At 43.7% G+C, this 22639-nt stretch overlaps 1 protein-coding gene across 1 annotated transcript in view; it reads left to right on the top strand.

Moving 5' to 3' along the window:
- The window catches only part of LOC134337781 (protein polyglycylase TTLL10-like), a 172687-nt gene that overhangs the window by 112150 nt on the left and 37898 nt on the right, over positions 1-22639 (top strand). Inside the window, exons 6-7 of the mRNA XM_063033018.1 lie at positions 10488-10573; positions 12430-12601. Of these exons, the coding sequence (XP_062889088.1) occupies positions 10488-10573; positions 12430-12601 (258 nt within the window). The remainder of the gene's footprint in view (positions 1-10487; positions 10574-12429; positions 12602-22639) is intronic.

Raw genomic sequence — 22639 nt, 5'->3', positions numbered from 1 at the left:
GCGTTCAGAAATTTGGCAGAGGTTTGACTAAAACAAGATTAGAAGGACCCTGGTTACTTGAGCCTTACCAATTGCATTAGACGGGTACAGACTTGGAATGGCCATGTTTAAATCAAACTGCAAACCAAAAGGACAAATAAGTTCAAGTTCAAGTTTAATGATCACTCAACCATACATGAATATAGCCAAGCGAAACAGTGTTCGTCTGGGGCCAAGGTGCAAGACACTTCACCAACAGCATACTGCACATAGCACACAACACAAATGGAACATCTTCAGAAAAAACAGTCACAAAGAAGAAAAAAAAATACAGCCCATGTCCCTGAGTAGAGACCATAAGACCATTAGACATAGGAGCAGAATTAGGCTATTTGACCCATCAAGACTGTTCCATCATTCAGTCATGGCTGATCCTTTTTCTCCCTCCTCAGCCCCATTCTCCGATCTTCTCCCCGTAACCTTTGCTGCCGTGTCCATTCAAGAACCTATCAAGCTCTGCCTTAAATAGTCCCAATGACCCGACCTCCACAGCTACCTATGGTAATAAATTCCACAAATTCACCATCCTCTAGCTAAAAGAATTCCTCCACATCTCTGTTTTAAATGGACGCCCCTCTATCCTGAGGTTGTGCCCTCTTGTCCTAGACTCCCCCACCATGGGAAACATCCTTTCCACATCTGCTCTGTCTAGGCTTTTCAGCATTCGAAGGATTTCAATGAGATCTCCCCTTATCCTTCTGAATTCAAGTAAATACAGACCCAAAGCTATCAAACATTCCTCATATTAAATTAAATTAAAGAGGCTGGGCGTGAGGAGGTTAGTTCACAACAGGGGGATGGGAACCAGTGCAGAGAGACAGAGGGGTGTAAAGTGAGGGTAGAAGCAAAAAGTACTAAGGAGAAAAGTGAAAGTGGCAGGCCGACAAATCCAGGGCAAGCATTAAAAAGGGCCACTTTTCAACATAATTGTATAAGGGCTAAGAGAGTTGTAAAAGAGCGCCTGAAAGCTTTGTGTGTCAATGCAAGGAGCATTCGTAATAAGGTGGATGAATTGAAAGTGCAGATTGTTATTAATGATTATGATATAGTTGGGATCACAGAGACATGGCTCCAGGGTGACCAAGGATGGGAGCTCAACGTTCAGGGATATTCAATATTCAGGAGGGATAGACATGAAGGAAGGGGAGGTGGGGTGGCGTTGCTGGTTAAAGAAGAGATTAACGCAATAGAAAGGAAGGACATAAGCCGGGAAGATGTGGAATCGATATGGGTAGAGCTGCGTAACACTAAGGGGCAGAAGACGCTGGTGGGAGTTGTGTACAGGCCACCTAACAATAGTAGTGAGGTCAGAGATGGTATTAAACAGGAAATTAGAAATGTGTGCAATAAAGGAACAGCAGTTATATTGGGTGACTTCAATCTACATGTAGATTGGGTGAACCAAATTGGTAAAGGTGCTGAGGAAGAGGATTTCTTGGAATGTATGCGGGATGGTTTTTTGAACCAACTTGTCGAGGAACCAACTAGAGAGCAGGCTATTCTGGACTGGGTTTTGAGCAATGAGGAAGGGTTAATTAGCAATCTTGTCATGAGAGGCCCCTTGGGTAAGAGTGACCATAATATGGTGGAATTCTTCATTAAGATGGAGAGTGACATAGTTAATTCAGAAACAAAGGTTCTGAACTTAAAGAGGGGTAACTTTGAAGGTATGAGACGTGAATTAGCTAAGATAGACTGGCAAATGACACTTAAAGGATTGATGGTGGATATGCAATGGCAAGCATTTAAAGCTTGCATGGATGAACTACAACAATTGTTCATCCCAGTTTGGCAAAAGAATAAATCAAGGAAGGTAGTGCACCCGTGGCTGACAAGAGAAATTAGGGATAGTATCAATTCCAAAGAAGAAGCATACAAATTAGCCAGAAAAAGTGGCTCACCTGAGGACTGGGAGAAATTCAGAGTTCAGCAGAGGAGGACAAAGGGCTTAATTAGGAAGGGGAAAAAAAATTATGAGAGAAAACTGGCAGGGAACATAAAAACGGACTGCAAAAGCTTTTATAGATATGTAAAAAGGAAAAGACTGGTAAAGACAAATGTAGGTCCCCTACAGACAGAAACAGGTGAATTGATTATGGGGAGCAAGGACATGGCAGACCAATTGAATAATTACTTTGGTTCTGTCTTCACTAAGGAGGACATAAATAATCTTCCAGAAATAGTAGGGGACAGAGGGTCCAGTGAGATGGAGGAACTGAGCGAAATACATGTTAGTAGGGAAGTGGTGTTAGGTAAATTGAAGGGATTGAAGGCAGATAAATCCCCAGGGCCAGATGGTCTGCATCCTAGAGTGCTTAAGGAAGTAGCCCAAAAAATAATGGATGCATTAGTGATAATTTTTCAAAACTCGTTAGATTCTGGACTAGTTCCTGAGGATTGGAGGGTGGCTAATGTAACCCTACTTTTTAAAAAAGGAGGGAGAGAGAAACCGGGGAATTATAGACCGGTTAGCCTAACGTCGGTGGTGGGGAAACTGCTGGAGTCAGTTATCAAGGATGTGATAACAGCACATTTGGAAAGCGGTGAAATGATCGGACAAAGTCAGCATGGATTTGTGAAAGGAAAATCATGTCTGACAAATCTCATAGAATTTTTTGAGGATGTAACTAGTAGAGTGGATAGGGGAGAACCAGTGGATGTGGGATATTTGGATTTTCAAAAGGCTTTTGACAAGGTCCCACACAGGAGATTAGTGTGCAAACTTAAAGCACACGGTATTGGGGGTAAGGTATTGATGTGGATAGAGAATTGGTTAGCAGACAGGAAGCAAGGAGTGGGAATAAATGGGACCTTTTCAGAATGGCAGGCGGTGACTAGTGGGGTGCCGCAAGGCTCAGTGCTGGGACCCCAGTTGTTTACAATATATATTAATGACTTGGATGAGGGAATTAAATGCAGCATCTCCAAGTTTGCGGATGACACAAAGCTGGGTGGCAGTGTTAGCTGTGAGGAGGATGCTAAGAGGATGCAGGGTGACTTGGATAGGTTGGGTGAGTGGGCAAATTCATGGCAGATACAATTTAATGTGGATAAATGTGAAGTTATCCACTTTGGTGGCAAAAATAGGAAAACAGATTATTATCTGAATGGTGGCCGATTAGGAAAAGGGGAGGTGCAACGAGACCTGGGTGTCATTATACACCAGTCATTGAAAGTGGGCATGCAGGTACAACAGGCGGTGAAAAAGGCGAATGGTATGCTGGCATTTATAGCGAGAGGATTCGAGTACAGGAGCAGGGAGGTACTACTGCAGTTGTACAAGGCCTTGGTGAGACCACACCTGGAGTATTGTGTGCAGTTTTGGTCCCCTAATCTGAGGAAAGACATTCTTGCCATAGAGGGAGTACAAAGAAGGTTCACCAGATTGATTCCTGGGATGGCAGGACTTTCATATGAAGAAAGACTGGATGAACTGGGCTTGTACTCGTTGGAATTTAGAAGATTGAGGGGGAATCTGATTGAAACGTATAAAATCCTAAAGGGATTGGACAGGCTAGATGCAGGAAGATTGTTCCCGATGTTGGGGAAGTCCAGAACAAGGGGCCACAGTTTGAAGATAAAGGGGAAGCCTTTTAGGACCGAGATTAGGAAAAACTTCTTCACACAGAGAGTGGTGAATCTGTGGAATTCTCTGCCACAGGAAACAGTTGAGGCCAGTTCATAGGCTATATTTAAGAAGGAGTTAGATATGGCCCTTGTGGCTACGGGGGTCAGGGGGTATGGAGGGAAGGCTGGGGCGGGGTTCTGAGTTGGATGATCAGCCATGATCATAATAAATGGCGGCGCAGGCTCGAAGGGCCGAATGGCCTACTCCTGCACCTATTTTCTATGTTATGTTTCTATGTATGATAACCCTTTCATTCCCAGAATCATTTTTGTGAACCTTCTCTGAACCCTGTCCAATGCCAGCACATCTTTTCTTAGATGAGGAGCCCAAAACTGTTCACAATACTCAAGGTGAGGTCTCACCAGGGCCTTATAAAGCCTCAGCATCACATCCCTGCTCTTGTATTCTAGACCTCTTGAAATGACAATAGACTTGATGGTAAATTGTCCTGCTCCAGCTTATTCCTCCACCAAATGAGGGCAACACCGATGGGAGAGGCCAGCCCCCAATCCAGTACTGATCTCAGTATGGGGCTCCCCCATAGTGATTGGATGTTTCCTCTGCTCGTCTGCTGTAAAAGGCAACCCCACGGCTTCAACCTAGCTCTTGCCATAACTGAGTCAATGCAGCTCCCCCGCCATCTGTCTCGTCAATGCACCAGTGAACCAGACTTGCAGTATTCTACTTTGCCAATGTCCAAACAGGGTCTTGCAATCACAATACAATACATCCAAAACAACCACTCGCACTGCATACCATCCAACAGTACGCAACAAGTCCAGGCAACAGCACAACAATGGCACAAAAATAAGTCCAGCTTCATCGCGACTGAGAAACTCGCTGATGGGATAGTCCAGCAGCACTTGATGTTCTTAGTATCTAGCAATCAGGAAAAAAGCTCACAAGATGAACCTTAATAGACCTGGAGTGACGATTTCATCCGAGCATGCTGCCATCTTACTGGAAGTCAGTTGGGCTCTGAAATCTTGGACCTTGCAGGAAAGAATAAGTTGAGAAATTGATACACAAGGAACTCAGAAGTATTCTCTGTTGATTGGAAATGAGATTCCTGTCCCTGGGCAGGGCGAAAAGCATTATCAGGGATGCATCTCACCCTAACCATGGACTTTTTACTCTCCTCCCATCCGGTAGGCGCTACAGGAGCCTCCGCTCCCGCACCAGCAGGCTCAGGAAGAGCTTCTTCCCTGAGGCTGTGACCCTGCTGAACCTCACATCACAGTGCTAAGCAGTATTGCATCCGTATTGTACTGTCTCAGTACTTTTATATTTGTGTGCTGTAGCACTTTTTTTATTCGCGGTTATTTTGTAAATAACACTATTCTTTGCATTTCTGGTCAGATGCTAAATGCATTTCATTGGCTTTGTACTCAGCACAATGACAATAAAGTTGAATCTAAATCGAAATCTAATTTTGGCAAAGATTAGATTAAATCTGGGTTGATCTGGCTCAGATGAATGTATTTGTTATCTGCTCCTCATGTGAAGATGGTTTCAAAATCAGACATCTTTTCCTGTTGATGACAGACACACCATTGGTTCCATATTTAACCTTTCTTTATTAATTGTGAAGATTCATGATAAAAATTATACCGTATGCTTCAATATTTGATCCTATAATGATGTCTTTAAAAGTGTTAAGCAATTGAAAATCAAGTAACAAGCAGCAAGAAGAGCAGTTCTTGGTTGGGAAGAGAAGGACCAGCAATACCATCACCAAGAACCACAACTTGTAGATATGTCTGTGTGGATGAGGGCGTGCCTTCGAGAACATATCAGACATACCCAAATGAAAAACTGTGGTTAAAGCAGGAGCTCATAGTCTGTTGAGGACTAGATCTGTGGCATTCGAGGCCAATGATCCGGAACTATACAAGAGATCTAGGTACGACAGTCTCCACCAGTACAGGTGCACCACAAAGCCCACTGCTCTGTTCACTTTACACTGATGACTGTGTGGCTAAGCACACCTCCAATGCTATATTCAAGTTTGCTGATGACACCACTGCCGTAGGCCAATTCAAAGGTGGTGACGAATCAGCATATAGGAGGGAGATTGAATATTTGGCTGAGCGGTGCCACAACAGCCTCTCACTCAATATCAGTAAAACCAAGGAGCTGATTATTACCTTCAGGAGGAAACGGGAGGTCCATGAGCCAGTCCTCATCAGAGGATCAGAGATGGAGAGGGTCAGCAACTTTCAATTCCTCTTTGTTCTCATTTCAGAGGATCCGTCCCGAGTCCAGCACATAAGTGCTATTACGAAGAAAGCACAGTAGCATCTCTCTTTCATTAGGGGTTTGCAAAGATTCAACATGACCTCTATAACTTTGACAAGCTTCTCTCGATGTGTGATGGAGAGTATATTGATTGGTTGTGTCACAGTCCGGTATGGAAACACCAATGCCCCCGAATGAAAAATCCCACAAAACGTAGTGGATCCGGTCCAATCCATCACTGGTACATCCATTCCACCATTGAGCACAGCTACATGGTGCCCTGTCGCAGGAAAATAGCATCCACATCAAGGACCCCCACCAGCCAGGTCATGCTCTCTTCTTGCTGCTGCCATCAGGAAGGAGGTATAGGAGCCTCAGGACCCACATCACCAGGCTCAGGAACAGTTATCCACCCCTCAACTATCGGGCCCTTCAACCAAAGGGGATAACTTCACTCAACTTCGCTTATCCCATCACTGAACTGTTCCCACTAAACTGGACTGACTTTCAAGGATTCATCATCTCATGTTCTCGATATTTATATTCCTTATTTATTTATTATTATTTATTTTTCTTTTGGTATTTGCACATTGATTATTTGTCCAACTTGTTGGGTGCGGTCTTTCATTGATTCTATTGTGTTTCTTGGATTTACTATGTATGCCCGCAAGAAAATGAACCTCAGGGTTTTACATGGTGAAATGTACCATGTACTTCGATTATAAATTTACTGATGAACTTTGAACTTCGAACCACTAGGGAAGGTTATTGAGGACTATTTCAGTTGTGGCTGGAGACAGAAGTGGATGCATGTCAGCTTTTGCAGAGTTTGCAGGCTATTACTTTCTACAAAGCAAAACCTATCATCACGAATGGCTGTGATGCTTCTCTCTCAGATAAACTGGACACCTTTTCTGCAGGCTGCGAAAGGGGAGGGGGTAAAACTACATCTGTGCGAATCCCTGCAGCATCTGGTGACCCTGTGATCTCTGTCTCGGAAGCTGACGTCAGAACATCCTTCAAGAAGGTGAACCCTCGCAAGGCGTAAAGCCCTGATGGTAGGGCTCTGAAAATCTCTCACTGCTACAGTCAAAGGTTTCCACCTGCTTCAAAGAGACAACAATCATACCAGTGCCCAGGAAGAGCACGGTGAGCTGTCTCAACAACTATCGTCCAGCAGCACTGACATCTGCTGTGATGAAGGGCTTTGAGAAGCTGGTTATGCCCAGAATCAGCTCCTGCCTTGGCGAGGACCTGGACCCCTGCAATTTGCCTGTTGCCACAATAATGCAATTTCACTGGCTCTACTCTCAGCTTTGAATCACCTGGACAATAGGAATACCTATGTCAGGCTGCTGTTTAATGATTACAGTTCAGCATTCAACACAATCATACACTCAGTTCTAAATCAACAGGCTCCAAAATCTAGGCCTCTGTACCTCCCTCTGCAACTGGATCATTGACTTCCTCACCAGGAGCCCACACTCTGTGCAGATCAATATAACATCTCTTTCTCGTTGACAGTCAACACTGGCACATCTCAAGGATGTGTGCTTAACCCACTGCTCTACTCTCTCTACACCCATGACTCAATGGCTAGGCACAGCTCAAATGCCATCTATAAATTTGATGATGACACAACTATTGTTGGCAGATGCTGGAGGGACTCAGCAGGTCAGGCAGCCCAACATATTGAATAAGTAGTTGACGTCTCAAGCCAAGACCCTTCTTCAGGACTGAGAGGAAGATGCCCGAGTGAAAGGTGAGGGGAGGGGAAGGAGGCTAGCTAGAAGGTGAAGCCGGGTGGGTGGGAAAGGTCAAGAGAAAAAAGATTCTGATAGGACATGAGAATGGACCATAGGAGAAAGGGAAACCGGGGGAAGAGATAGGCAGGTGAGAAGAAGTAAAAGGTCAGAGTGGGGAACAGAGCAAGAAGGGATGGGAGGGAGAAACTCTTTTTTACCAGAAAAAGGAATCGATATTCATGCCATCAGGTTGGAGGCTACCCAGGTGGAATATAAGGTGTTGCTCCTCCACCCTGAGGGTGGCCTCATTTGCCACAAGAAGAGGCCATGGACGGATATGTCATAATGGGAATGAGAGTCTGAATTAAAGAGGTTGGCCGCCAGGAAATTACACTTGTGACTGATGGAGGGGAGGTGCTTGATGAAGTAGTTCCCCAATTTACGACTGGACTCACCAATGTTGGCAGAATTTCAGATACTGATGAGGAGCCTTATGGGATAAATTAGCTGACCAAAGAATTGATTGTGGACTTCAGGAACAGGAAGTCAAGGGAACACACCTCTGAAGATCTATCCTGAGCCCAACATATTGATGCAATTACAAAGAAGGCACATCAGCAGCTACATTTCATTAGGAGTTTGAGAAGACTTGGTATGTCACCAATGACGCTTGTAAATTTCTACAAAGGTACTGTAGAGAGCATTCTAACTGGTTACATCACTGTCTGGTATGGGGGGGGGGTCATTGCACAGGATCAGAAAAAGCTGCAGAAAGTTGTAAACTCAGCCAGATCCATCATGGACACTAGCCTCCCCAACATCAAGGACATCCTCAAAAAGGCACCATCCATTAGTAAGGACCCCCATCACCCAATCTTCTCATTGATACTGTCCGGGAGGAGGTACAGGAGCTGCAGACACACATTCAACGATTCAGGGTTAGCTTCTTCCCCTCTGTCATCAGATTTCTGAATGGACATTGAACCCATGAATACTACCTCACTATTTATATTCATTCATTCATTCTGTGCAGTATCGTATGACATGGGCGATCATTGTCTCATGACCATGATTGTTCTTGGCAAATTCTTCTGCAGAACTGGTTTGCTGTTGCCTTCTTCTGGGCAGTGTCATTACAAGAGGGGTGACCCCAGACATTATTAATACTCTTCATAGATTGTCTGCCTGGTGTCAGTGGATTGAATTGAAATGACTTTATTACTTACATACTTCATATACATGAGGAGTAAAAATCTTTATGTTACATCTCCGTCAAAATGTGCAATGTACAATTTATAGTAATTTATAATAAATAGTATGTACAACAATGTAACATAGAAATGCAGTTGTGTCAGCATGAATTAATCAGTCTGATGGCCTGGTGGAAGAAGCTGTCCTGGCTTTTATGCTGAGATACCATTTCCTGGATGGTAGCAGCTGGAATAGATTGTAGTTGGAGTGACTTGGGTCCCCAAAGATCCTTTGGGCCCTTTTTACACACCTGTCTTTGAAAGTGTCCTGAATAGTGGGAAGAGACCTGTGATTGAGGGAAGTACAGTTCCCATACCAGGCAGTGATGCAGCCAGTCAGGATGCTCTCAATTGTGCCCCTGTAGAAACATAACCAGGACTTGTGATGGGCCCCAACTGTTCATACGACCATCCACCGCCTGTTCCCGTGGCTTCACGTGACCCTGCTCGATGGGAGGTGTGGGGATGGGGGCTAAGCAGGTGCTACACCTTTCCCAAGGGTGACCTGCAGGCTAGTGGAGGGAAGGGGCGCCTCACACTGCCTTTGGTAGAAGCGTCTCTCCACCCCACCACTAGATATATATACACAGAATTATTGTAATTTAGAGTTTTTAATATTATGTTTTGCAATATTCTGCTGCTACAAAATTCGTGACATACATCAGTGGTAATACACCTGATTCTGATGCCATTTGTGGAGGTCTCTGACTCGGGACCCATCCTTGAACACCACTCTGTAGTGCACGCAATGCTAGCATCAGGGGGGCCTGCCACTCTGCTGCTGAACGCTTAATACTGACTATCAAACGTCCAAATCAAATTTTATAAAGATTGCCTTCAGAAAACTTTGATTACAGAAAAGGTAATATGTACCCTACAGACAGTAGAAATTTTGCAACAGCAGCTGTGGAGATAAGAAAATTGACACAGCAGGGCCTGGCGTTGGAACATGTTTATGAGTGTACTTATACCGGCTGCACCTTTACTGTGCCCTTCAGACTGTCCCAGTTACAAACTCATTGTGTCATCGTCAGGAAATTGTGGTTGTACAAACCTTCTGCCCACCTTGTTCCTGCTGGCCACTGAGTGCCCTTCAGTGCCAATCCCATTTGCCAGTGCTTGGTCCATTGTCTACTCAGTTCACAGTTCAAAGTAAATTTATTATCAAGGTACATATATGTCATTAGATACAACCCTGAGATTCATTCTTCTGCGGGCACTCACAGTGAATCTATAGAAAATAACCATAACAGAATCAATCAAAGACCGCACCAACTTGGGCGTTCAATCAGTTTGTAAAAGACAACAAACTGCAAATACAAAAAAGAAAGAAAGAAAGAAGTAAGTATGAGAACATGAGATGAAAAGTCCTTAAAAGGTTGTGGGAATATTTCAGTGATGGAGCAAGTGAAGTTGAGTGAAGTTACTCTTTTGGTTCAAGAGCTTGATGGTTGAAGGGTAACAACTGTTCCTGAAACTAATGGTGTGGATCTTAAGGCTCCTATACCTTCTTCCTGATGGTAGAGCAGTGAATTTATACTGAGTACAGAAAGGTCTCAACTCATTTCCCATGATTGTGTTTTCCAGATTCATGCAACTAGACGAATTTTACCCTGAGACGTATCGAATGGTTATAAAAAGTGAACGTTATGCTTTCTACCGAGCTTTCCAAGGCAAGGTGTTTCTTCTCAAATATTAAATAGCTACTGTATATAATTCTTGTCTCCTTACAGCTTCTCATTCAGGAGGAGGTGTTGCCTCCCCTTTATCGAACCCTTCCTTCAGCAATGCATTTGATTTGATAGCATTGATTCACTACCTCATTTATTTTACTTTCCTCTATGGAGTAATTCCCTGAGATTTTTGGAAATGATTGAGAATGGGGACCTACAGGTTGGCTTTAGGAAAGCAGTGAGTTGAATAAATTAAAGTTGCTGGTGAACACAGCAGGCCAGGCAGCATCTCTAGGAAGAGGTACAGGCGACGTTTCGGGCCGAGACCCTTCGTCAGGACTAACTGAAGGAAGAGCTAGTAAGAGATTTGAAAGTGGGAGGGGGAGGGGGAGATCCAAAATGATAGGAGAAGACAGGAGGGGGAGGGATGGAGCCAAGAGCTGGACAGGTGATCCTCTCATACCCCTTTTGCCAATCACCTGTCCAGCTCTTGGCTCCATCCCTCCCCCTCCTGTCTTCTCCTATCATTTTGGATCTCCCCCTCCCCCTCCCACTTTCAAATCTCTTTCTAGCTCTTCCTTCAGTTAGTCCTGACGAAGGGTCTCGGCCCGAAACGTCCACTGTACCTCTTCCTAGAGATGCTGCCTGGCCTGCTGCGTTCACCAGCAACTTTGATGTGTGTTGCTCGAATTTCCAGCATCTGCAGAATTCCTCGTGTTTGAGTTGAATAAATTCCACAGATTCACTACCCTCCGGCTAAAGAAATTCCTCTTCACCTCTGATCTCAATGGATGTCCCTCTATTCTTGATTGATTTGATACATACTGGAGACGTTTGGATGTGAGAAGCGTGGCTTTAGGAAATAAGTAGCCGTAGATGTGACTGTCAAATTAAAACCATAATCATTCGATTAGGATTAACAGAAACACTGATTCAGACAGCAACAGACAACATTCAAATCTGCTTCTTCCACATCAGATGTGCCCTCCCCACTGACCTCTTTGGCTGTAGAGAATCTCATCTTTTCAAAGAACATAGAAATGGGTTGGCAAAGGGAGTTGGTTCTCCTTGGTCTGAATGCCAGTGAAAATGACCCAGTCTCATGGTGGAAACCTGATGGCCAAGGTTAGCAGCTGATGTTATATTTTCCCTCCTATTTGAAGCACTGATGATGAGGAGATCCTTTTTTGAAGGAAAGAGTACGTTTGGTAGTTATGATCTCTGAAATGTGTTTCAGTACCTAAATTATGTTTTTGATCAAATATAATTTTCATTAGCCAATCTCCTAATGTCCTTACCATGGCAAGTGTGATATGACTTTCATCTGAATTGAATTCAGCCTTACTCCTGCTCTATAACCTCCCTCAAGGGACTTGCCATTGTATATCTGCTCAGACTTTCAACTTCTGGATGATTCGTTTCTGACTTTACAACTTTCTCACGGACTGCTGCCCAGCTTGTGGTTGGCCAGTGAGATGACTGCACCATCTTACATACTTTTTTTTATCCATTAGATCTTGATTGGAAGATGAGTCCATTATGTTTCCAGGGAATTTAATGTCTTGTCTATGCTGATCTGAAGCGAGGACATCATTGATATGATTAGCCTTGACAGTCTACTCAGATCCCCTAAGCAGCTTAGAGATACCAGTGCACTTAGAGAGTTCAGTTTCTTCAGCTGGAAGATACCTTCCATGTACCTTGAGTCATTCTGCAATGGGATGTCCTGCAATGGCTCAGAAACATACTTGGTGGCACATAATGACTCAAATAGGATCTGCATAAATAAAGTTTGTCTGCACTCTGACTGGAGAATATTAGTTCTGAGTTTTGTTCACTCTTGTTTCTCTGTGTAGAAGGCCAGATTTGGATATCCAAACCAGCAGAATCATCTCAGGGAAAAGGAATCTTCCTGTTGAAGACACTCGATGATCTAAAAGCATTTCATGAAAAATTGGAAAGCACGGAAGAGAATCCCTATGTCAGAATGTGTTTCTACAATTCTCCTATTAATAGAATTGTGCAAAGGTGATGGGTAGGAAAATTAAAACTATAAATAAAATTGCAATTTACTTGCCTAGATGAACACAATAACTGCCATCTTTGACCATACTATCACAATACGGCTTACAGGTCTTGGTTTAAAGTGAGAGGGGAGTGTAGGAATGAGGACCTGTGGGATCGATTTTTACGATATTAGTGGTGGATGTGTGTAACAAGCTGTGAGAGGAAGTGGTAGAAGCAAGTTGAATAACAAAATTACAAAGGCATTTAGACATGTACAAGGATTGGAAAGGTTTAGAAGGACGCATGAAAACAGGACTAGCTCATTTAGATACTTTGGCATGGACCAGATGGGTCAGTGTAGCTGTTTCCTTGTTGAACAACTCCATGATTTTCTCAAGAAGGAGAGTGATTGGGATATCTCCATCTCCAGAACAGGTGCTTTCTACCAATGTCCATACTATCTCCATCTCCAGAACAGGTGCTTTCTACCAATGTCCATACTATCTCCATCTCTAGGACAGGTGTTTTCTACCAATGTCCATACTATCTCCATCTCTAGAACAGGTGCTGCCAAGGACGGGTGCTTTATACCCCAATGTCTATACTGTCTCCTTCTGTAGGATAGTTGATTTATACCAATGTCCATACTGTCTCCATCTCTATTTCAGGGACATTATACCAATGTCCAAGGACCATAAGACATAGGAGCAGAATTAGTCCATTTTGCCCATCTAGTCTGCTCTGCATTCCATCATGGCTGATCCCGGATCTCACTCAACCCCAAACACCTGCCCTATTGTAATAAGCTTTGATGCCCTGACCAATCAGGAAACAATCAATTTTCATTTTAAATATACGTACAGACTTGGCCACCACCACAGTCTGTGGCAAAGTATTCTACAGATTCACTACTCCTTAGCTAAAATAATTCCTTCTTACCTCTGTTCTAAAGAGTCACCCCTGGGATGTAATGTTGAAATTGTATAAGGCAATTGTGAGGCCAAATTTGCAGTATTGTGTACAGTTTTGGTCACCGAATTATAGGAAAGATGTCAACAAAATCAAGAGAGGTCAGAGAAGATTTACTAGAACGTTACCAGGGTTTCATCACCTAAGTTACTGAGAAAGGTTGAACAAGTTGGGTCTTTATTCTTTAGAGCGTAGAAGGTTGAGGGGGGACTTGATAGAGGTATTTAAAAGTATGAGGGGGATAGATAGAGTTGACGTGGATAGGCTTTTTCCATTGTGAGTAGGGGAGATTCAAACAAGAGGACATGAGTTAGGAGTTAAAGGCCAAAAGTTTAGGGGTAACATGAGGGGGAACTTCTTTACTCAGAGAGTGGTAGCTGTGTGGAACGAGCTTCCAGCAGAAGTGGTTGAGGCAGGTTCGATTTTGTCATTTAAAGTTAAATTGGATTGCTATATGGACAGGAAAGGAATGGAGGGTCATGGGCTGAGTGCAGGTCAGTGGGACTAGGTGAGAGTAAGAGTTTGGCACGGATTAGAAGGGCTGAGATGGCCTGTTTCCGTGCTGTAATTGTTATATGGTTAATTTTGAGGCTGTGCCCTCTAGTTCTGTACACACTCAGCATAGGAAACATCTTCTGCACATCTACCTAATCTAGTCCTTTCAACATTCTTTTAAATTCCAGTGACTACAGGCCCAAAGCTGCCAAACGCTCTTTATGTTAACCCCTTCATTCCCAGAACCATCCTTGTGCACCTTCTCTGGACTCTTTCCAATGACAACACATCCTTTCTTAGATATGGGGCCCAAAATTGTTGACAATACTTCAAGTGTGGCCTGACTAGTGTCTTACAAAGCCTCAGCATTATCTCCTTGTTTTTATATTCTATTCCTCTTGAAATGAATGCCAATATTGCATTTGTCTTGTTTACCACAGACTCCACCTGTAAATTAACCTTGCGGGGGTCTTAACAAGGACTCCTAAGTCCTTTTGCACCTCTGATGTTTGAATGTTCTCTCCATTTAGATAATAGTCTGCACCTTTTAATAATAATAATAATAATAATAATAGTTTGTTTTACCAAAATGCATTATCATACATTTCCCAACACTGTATTCCATCTGCCACTTTTTTGCCCATTCTGTCCAAGTCTTTCTGCAATCTCATTGCTTCCTCAGCACTACCTATCCCTCTTCCTAACTTCCCATCTTCTGCAAGCTTTGCCACAAAGCCATTAATTCCGTTATCTAAATCATTGACAATCAAAGTGAAAAGTAGCAGTCCCAATACTGACCCAAGAGGAGCACCACTAGTCACTGGCAGACAACCAGGAAAGACCCCCTTTATTCCCACTCAATATCTCCTGCCTGTCAGCTATTCCTCTATCCATGCCATTATTTTTCCTGTAATGCATGGGCTTTTTAACTCATTAAGCAGCCTCGTACAAGGCACCTTATCAAATGCTTTCTGAAAATCCAAGTAACTGACTTCCACTACCTCTCCTTTGTCCACCCTGCTTGTTACTTCCTCAAAGAACTCTAACAGATTTGTCGGGCAAGATTTCCCTTTCCAGAAGCAATGCTGACTTTGACTTATTTTATCATTAGTCTACAATTACCCCAAAGCCTGATCCTTAATAATGAACTCCAGCAATTCCCCAACCACTGAGGCTAAGCTAACTGGCCTATAATTTTCTTTCTTTTGCCTTCCTCTCTTCTTAAAGAGTGGAATGACATTTACAATTTTCCAGTCCTCCGGAACCATTCTAGAATCAAGTGATTTTTGAAAGATCATGACCAATGCATCCATTATCTCTTCAGCAACCTCTCTCGGGAGTCTGGGATGTCATCCATCTGGTCCAGGCGACTTATTCACCTTAAGACCTTTCAGCTTGTCTCGCGCTTTTTCCTGGCGCTCACTTCTACTCACTGACTCTCATGGACCTTTGGCACACATGCTAGTGTCTTCCACAGTGAAGACAGATGCAAAGTACCCATTAAGTTCATCCGCTATTTCCTTGTTCCCCATTACTACCTCCCCAGAAATATTTTACGGTGGTCCAATATCAACTCTCACCTCCCTTTTACTCTTTATATCACTGAAAAACTTTGAGTATCCTGCTTTATATTATTGGCTAGTTTTCCCTTATATTTCATTTTTTCCCTTCTTATGGCTTTTTTAATTGTCTTTTGTTAGATTTTCAAAGCTTCCCAATCTTCTAACCACCCACTCACTATTATATGCCCTTCCCTTGGCTTTTATACAGTCCTTAACTTCCCTTGTCAGCCACGGTTGCCTACCTCTGCCATTTGAGAACAACAACTTCTGTGGGACATATCTATTCTGCGCCTTGTGAACTATTCCCAGAAACATCAGCCATCTCTGCTCTGCCATCATCCCTGCCAGTATCCTCCTCCAACCCACCTGAGCAAGCTCCTCTCTCATGCCTCTGTAATTCCCTTTATTCCATTGTGATACTGATAGATTTGACTAATGTTTCTCCCTTTCAAATTGCACTATAAATTGAATCATAATATGATCATTGTCTCCTAAGGGTTCCTTTAGAAATTTAACCAATTTCCCCTGGGATCAATAAAGTATGACTATGACTATGAATATGACTATGACTACATTATGCTCCCAAATAAGATCTGGGTTATTACACAACACCCACTCTAAGATAGCCTTTCCCTGAGTAGGATCAAGCACAAGCTGCTCTAAAAAACCATCTTGTAGGCATTTAACAAATTCCCTCTCTTGTGATCTGACACCAAGTTGACTTTCCCAACCCCTTGGCTTATTGAAGTCCCCCATTACAATTGTGTCATTACCCTTATTACATGCCCTTTCCAGCTCCCTTTGCAATCTAAACCCCACATCTTGGCTACTATTTAGAAGCCTATATATGATTCCCATAATGTGTTTTTCACTCCTTGCAGTTTCTTAACTCCACCCACAAAGATTCAGTATTCTCTGACCCTCTGTCACCTCTTTCTAAAGATGTAATTCCATCTCTTACCAACAGAGCCACACACTGCCAATGCCTTCCTGCCTGTCCTTTTGATACAAAGTATTTCCTTTGATGTTCAGCTCCCAACTATGGCCTTCTGTCAGCCACGACTCAGTGATGCCCACAACATCGTACTGACCAATCTCCAAATGCACCATGAGTTTATCCACCTTATTCCAAATGCTACCTGCATTTAAATACGGCACCTTTAGACCTGCATTCTTTGCCGATTTGAATTTTGCCTCTGTGGTACAATTTAACTCTTTGGACTGTCTGCATTCGTACCCAATCACTTGGTCGTCCTTCCTTACATTCATGTTACACCCATCAACAACTTATAAACCAGCTGGCTCATCCTCAGCTCTATCATACCGGTTCCCATCCCCCTGTCATATTAGCTTAAACCACTGCCAACAGCTTTAGCAAACCTACCCGCAAGAATACTGGTCCCCCTCGGATTCAAGTGCAAACCATCTATTCTGTACAGGTCACACCTGCCCCTGAAGAGGTCCCAATGATCCAGAAATCTGAATTCCTGCCCCCTGCTCCAATTTTACTAACTCCATCTCCAGGACTGGTGCTTTATACCAATGTCTATACTATTGCCATCTGTATGATAGATGCTTTATATCAATGTCCATACTGTCTCCATCTCCAGTACAGTTGTTTAATACCAATGTCCATACTGTCTCCATCTCCAGGACAGGTGCTTTATGCCAATTTCCATACATTCCTTTCAATGCAAACATCTTGCAATGGAGTGCAAGGTTTACCAGTGGTGGCAACAGAAGCTGATTTATTACCTCTGACATATGATGTGAAGTTTGTAGATTTGTGACAGCCTTACAGAGCATAGGCATAAAAATCGATAAATTATGGAAATAAATCAGCTAAAAACAAAATCCCCAAACCTGATGATGTGGAAACCTGTGAGAAGGAAATGAAAGTTCAGAAGCTTAAATTCCTTTTGGATTAATTCATCTGTTATGATGGAATTCATTCTGTTATATTAGCTGAGGAGGATCTGTGGAAAATGTGACAGCTAAACTTCATTCGGTGTGACTTAAACTATCAGGTGGTAAAAGCAGAGTGGAGGCTGGTTACTGGCCGAATCATTCTGCTACTAACGGTCAGGTCCTGGGAGATGAGGGCTCATGTGGGAAGGAGGCTGCAGTTTCTGGATGTGGTGCACACAACCCTATGCCCGGACATTGTACTGTGGTCAACAGAAGACAAGAAAATAATTCTGGTTGAGTTGACTGTGCCATGGAAGGAGGGATGGGAAGAGGCCCATGAGAGAAAGGCCTTGAAGTACCAGCCCTTACTGCAGGAGTGTAAAGACAAGGGATGGCAGGCATGGTTGTTCCCTGTGGAGATCGGCTGCAGAGGTTTCCCAGCCAAATCAGCATGGCGGTTGTTGTCAGATCTGGGCCTGGACGAAAGGAGCAAAAAACAAGCAGCTCGTAGGATGGGGGAAGAGGCAGAACGAGCTTCTTGTTGGATTTGGAGTAGGCGAGAGGAGGGGAGCTGGAAGCCAGGAGCAGACGGGCAGTGATTTGGCCACCACTGCCGGCCCACCAACTGGAGAGTGTCGTGGTTAAGGGTCGAAACACTCGGTGAAGGTTGGGAACCACCTGATGACATCTGCTCCTGGCTGAAGGCTACGGATACCTTATAAGGTAACTGGAGAAAGCACCCTAACAGGTGTTTGTAACAAGCACGACAGCACCATCCATGACTACGGCACTGGTCGCAGACTTCCGAACAGAGAAACATCCTTCTACCAGAGTAGGACTTACATGGTGAGCAGGAGGTCACTGAGAAGTGCGGTAGAACAGAGGGATCTGTCTCTATGCTGTAGTGTTCCAGAACTCTGCCACCAACCTCTGTCTCTAGTTTTTAGATGTGTTCCACGTCCGTCTGTCTTTCCCTCCACTGATTCCTGGAAATCCAGAGCATGCTCTCAGCTGGCAGTAATAAACTCTCCCATAACTGATAAGAATTAAGTTACTATTTGAACCAGTTATCAGTAGGGCTCCATAAACTCAATTACTTCCTCAATTTCCACAATGCTTCATATTGTTACACAATCAGTTCGTAAGTGAAGCAGTAACTCAAAGTTCAAAGTAGATTTATTATCAAAGTACTGATACTGTATGTCACCATAAACAATCCTGAGATTCATTTTCTTGTGGGCATTCATGGTAAATACAAGAAACACAGTAGAATCAATGAACAACCTCACCCAACAGGATCGACAAATGATCAGTGTGCAAACGACAACAAATTGTGCAAATACTAATAATAATAAAAAATAAATAAGTGATAAATATTGAGAACATGAGATGAAGAGTCCTTGAAAGTGAGTCCATAGGGTGTGGGAACATTTCAGTGATCGGGCAAGTGAAGTTATCCCCTTTGGTTCAAGAGCCTGATGGTTGAGGGATAACAACTGTTCCTGAACCTAATGATGTAAGTCCTGAGGCTCCTGTACCTCCTTCCTGATGGCAGCGGTGAGAAAGGAGCATGGTCTGGTTGGTGGGGGTCCTTGATGATGGCTATGACAGCACCCCATTTAGATATCCACAATTGTGGGGAGGGCTTTACCTGTGAGGGACTGGGCCATATCCACTACTTTTTGTAGGATTTTTCATTCAATTGACCTCTGTGAAGAGAAACACACCTGTCTGACTATAACTTCAACCCTGCAGCAGTGAAGACCCCAAATGTCAGTGTATGACCTCTAATTGCACAATCTAACTCTTCATTGTGTAGAACAGTAACAAGCCACAGGGCAGGGCAGAGCTCTTCTGGCAGAGTGGGTAAGTGGTAGACATTAGCAAAGAGAATGAGGGACGTTGACGAGTAACAGACACAATTCTGAATGGTGTCCTGAAGGGATGGGTTTTGGCCTGAAATGTCAACTGTTTATTCATTTCCATGGATACTACCTGTTCTGCTGAGTTCCTCCTGCATTTTGTGTGTGTTGCTCTGAATGGTGTGCAGTAGCAAGACACCTGAACATACAAGTGGATAAATCCTTGATAAATGAGAGAGAAGTTTGTGATTGAAGGCTTCATATAGAGAGGCATGGAATACAAAGGTTACGTTAAAGCTGTACAAACACCACTAAGGCCACAATAGATAAAAGTATCCTGATTTCAGAAAAAGGGTTCAGAGAGTAGCTACTAGAGTGGTTCTGGCAATCAGGGACTTCAGATCCTAGGTTAAATTGGAGATGCTGAAGTTGTTCTCAAAGCACATTTATTATCAAAGTGTGTATACTTTATACAACTTTGAGATTCGTCTCCTTACAGGCAGCCATAAAACAAAGAACCCCAACTGAATCCATTATAAACAAAAAACTATCAAGCACAGCACTGTGCAGAGAGAAAAACTGTGCAAACAATAAAAGGAAGCAAACAGCAAAAGGAAGCAAACAGCATTCAGAACTGAAGTTCATAACACAGGGTATCAGTGCAGCCGATCCGGACATCTGCGAGTTGCAGGCCACCGTCTCAGTCCAGCACAGGATTGAGCAAACCCTGCAGAGCTGCGAGCCAAACCAGCCCATCTCTCATCTCTGACCCCAACACGCTGTCTGTTTCAATCTGTGCCAGTGCTTAAATCTGCAAAAATGCCGGGTCGTACAGGTGATTCAATTTAACTCTGACAAGGAAGCCTCAGGCCTCTGTTAGCAGCGATCATTCACCACAATGTGTGAAGCACAAAGTTTCACTGGCCAGCAAGAAGTAGTCGCCGGGCTTCACCACCACCATCTTAAACTAGAAGATTCATTTTGATAGAATAAGTAGGAAAGTTGTTCCAATTAACTGATGGTTTCAGGACGTCAGGGCACAGATTTAAAATTTTGTACAAATTTTGGAAGAGATTGGTGTTGATCTGGAATGCTGATCTCTTTCGAACTCATGAATTACAGCTTGTCAGCCTAAAAATTGTCTGCTTATTCCTACTTCCTATTTTCTGTCCATTAATCAATCCTCTGTTTAATATATCACCTGATAACTATAAACCCAAAAACTGTGTGACAAGCTTTGAGCTGGCATGCTGTTGGATACCATTTGATTCCTTAGTCAGTAATCTTCGAATCCCAACACATTTCTTACCACAGATAATTACACTTACAGTACACTGGATGAACTCAGCAGGTCGGGCAGCATCAGTGGAAACGATGAGTCGACGTTTTGGGCCGGAACCCTTTGTCAGGGCTGAAGAATGAAGAAGGTGGAAGGATTTGAAGAATGCTTGTAGGTTCAGTTGAAAGACCAGTAATTTGAAAGACAAAGAGGTGGGGGAGGGGAAGCATCAACGTCATAGGCAGGAAAACAATGGGTAGTAGAAGAAGGAGGCAGAACCATGAGGGAGGTGATAGGCAGCTGGGGGAGGGGCAGAGTGAAATAGGGATGGGAGAAGGGAGGGGGAGGGAATTACCGGAAGTTGGAGAATTCTATGTTCATACCAAGGGGCTGGAGACCACCTAGACGGTATATGAGGTGTTGCTCCTTCAACCTGAGTTTAGCCTCATTATGGCAGTAGAGGAGGCCATGTATGGACATATCTGAATGGGAGTGGGAAGCAGAGTTGAAGTGGGTGGCTACCGGGAGATCCTGTCTGTTGTGGTGGACGGAGTGGAGATGCTCGACGAAGCGGTCCCCCAATCTGCGTGGGGTTTCACCGATGTAGAGGAGGCCCAGCCCCTTGGTATGAACATAGAATTCTCCAACTTCCGGTAATTCCCTCCCCCTCCCTTTCTCTATCCCTATTTCACTCTGCCCCCTCCCCCAGCTGCCTTTCACCTCCCTCATGGTTCCGCCTCCTTCTTCTACTACCCATTGTTTTCCTACCTATGACGTCGATGCTTCCCCTCCCCCACCCCTTTGTCTTCCAAATTACTGGTCTTTCAACTGAACCTACAAGCATTCTTCAAATCCTTCCGCCTCCTTCATTCTTCAGTCCTGACGAAGGGTTCCAGCCCGAAACGTCGGCTTATCATTTCCACTGATGCTGCCCGGCCTGCTGAGTTCATCCAGCGTACTGTAGGTGTTGCTTTGGTCACAGCATCTGCAGATTATTTTGTAGATAATTACATTTGTTGGCCATGAAGGAATTAAAATATGAAAGAAAATATCAAACTCGAATGAGTCAAGGATAGTGCAAGTAGACAAACCAGATGTCGTTGTTCTTGCCATGTGCTTGAAAGAATTGGGGCTACCATTTTGTGAAGCTGCTCTGTAACCTCCATTTTGTGAACTGTTTGATGAACTGATTCTTGCTTAGGGATAGCTTAGAGCAATTGAACATGGCACAAGGAGTTCCTGCTAATGATCTGCTAAACCTGAGGCCCTTCTCAGTTAAGCAGTTTATTGTATACAATGGCAGATTTACAGAAATTGTAGGTTTACGCAAATACTACTAAGTGAGGTGTTTTTCTGTTTAACAAAACCCATAACACATTTTATTGAACTTCAAAACCTACACAACCAAAGCACACTAAAAATCCTTACATAACAAGGCCATCACAATGCCGTGCACAATTCTGATTTGATGGAGGCAGACCTGAGAAGCACAGAGGAACATCTGGAGAAACTTCTGAAATGCCCGGTTCACTACTGCTGCTACTGTGCCATCAAGAATCTCTGGAGGGAAGGCCCCAAAATCCCCAGCTTTGCCTGCTGCTGGCGACAGGGGCTGGGGTCGAAGCGTACTGCAGAGATGGTGCTCGGTACTTGGTGTCGGAGGGCTGGTCGGAGGCTCAAAGTTTTCGGACGACTCAGAGTTGGACTGTGGTCAGGCATGGCAGGGAGAGTTTTCTTCCTTCTCCCGTCTGCGTGAGATGTGGGACTTTCGAGAGACTTTGAGCTTTTTTTACTGGGCCCATGCCCTGTTCTTCATCAAGTTATGGTATTGTTTGCACTGTTGTAACTATATGTTATAATTATGTGGTTTTTATTAGTTTTTCAGTCTTGGTCTGTCCTGTGTTTCTGTGATACCACACCGGAGGAATATTGTATCACTTCTTAATGCATGCATTACTAAATGACAATAAAAGAGGACTGCGTG

The sequence above is a fragment of the Mobula hypostoma genome, chromosome 25 (genome assembly GCF_963921235.1).
Source record: "Mobula hypostoma chromosome 25, sMobHyp1.1, whole genome shotgun sequence".
In the NCBI taxonomy this organism is placed as follows: Eukaryota; Metazoa; Chordata; class Chondrichthyes; order Myliobatiformes; family Myliobatidae; genus Mobula; species Mobula hypostoma.
Note: the sequence above shows the minus strand (reverse complement) of the source record. Positions and strands in the feature narration are given on the sequence as shown.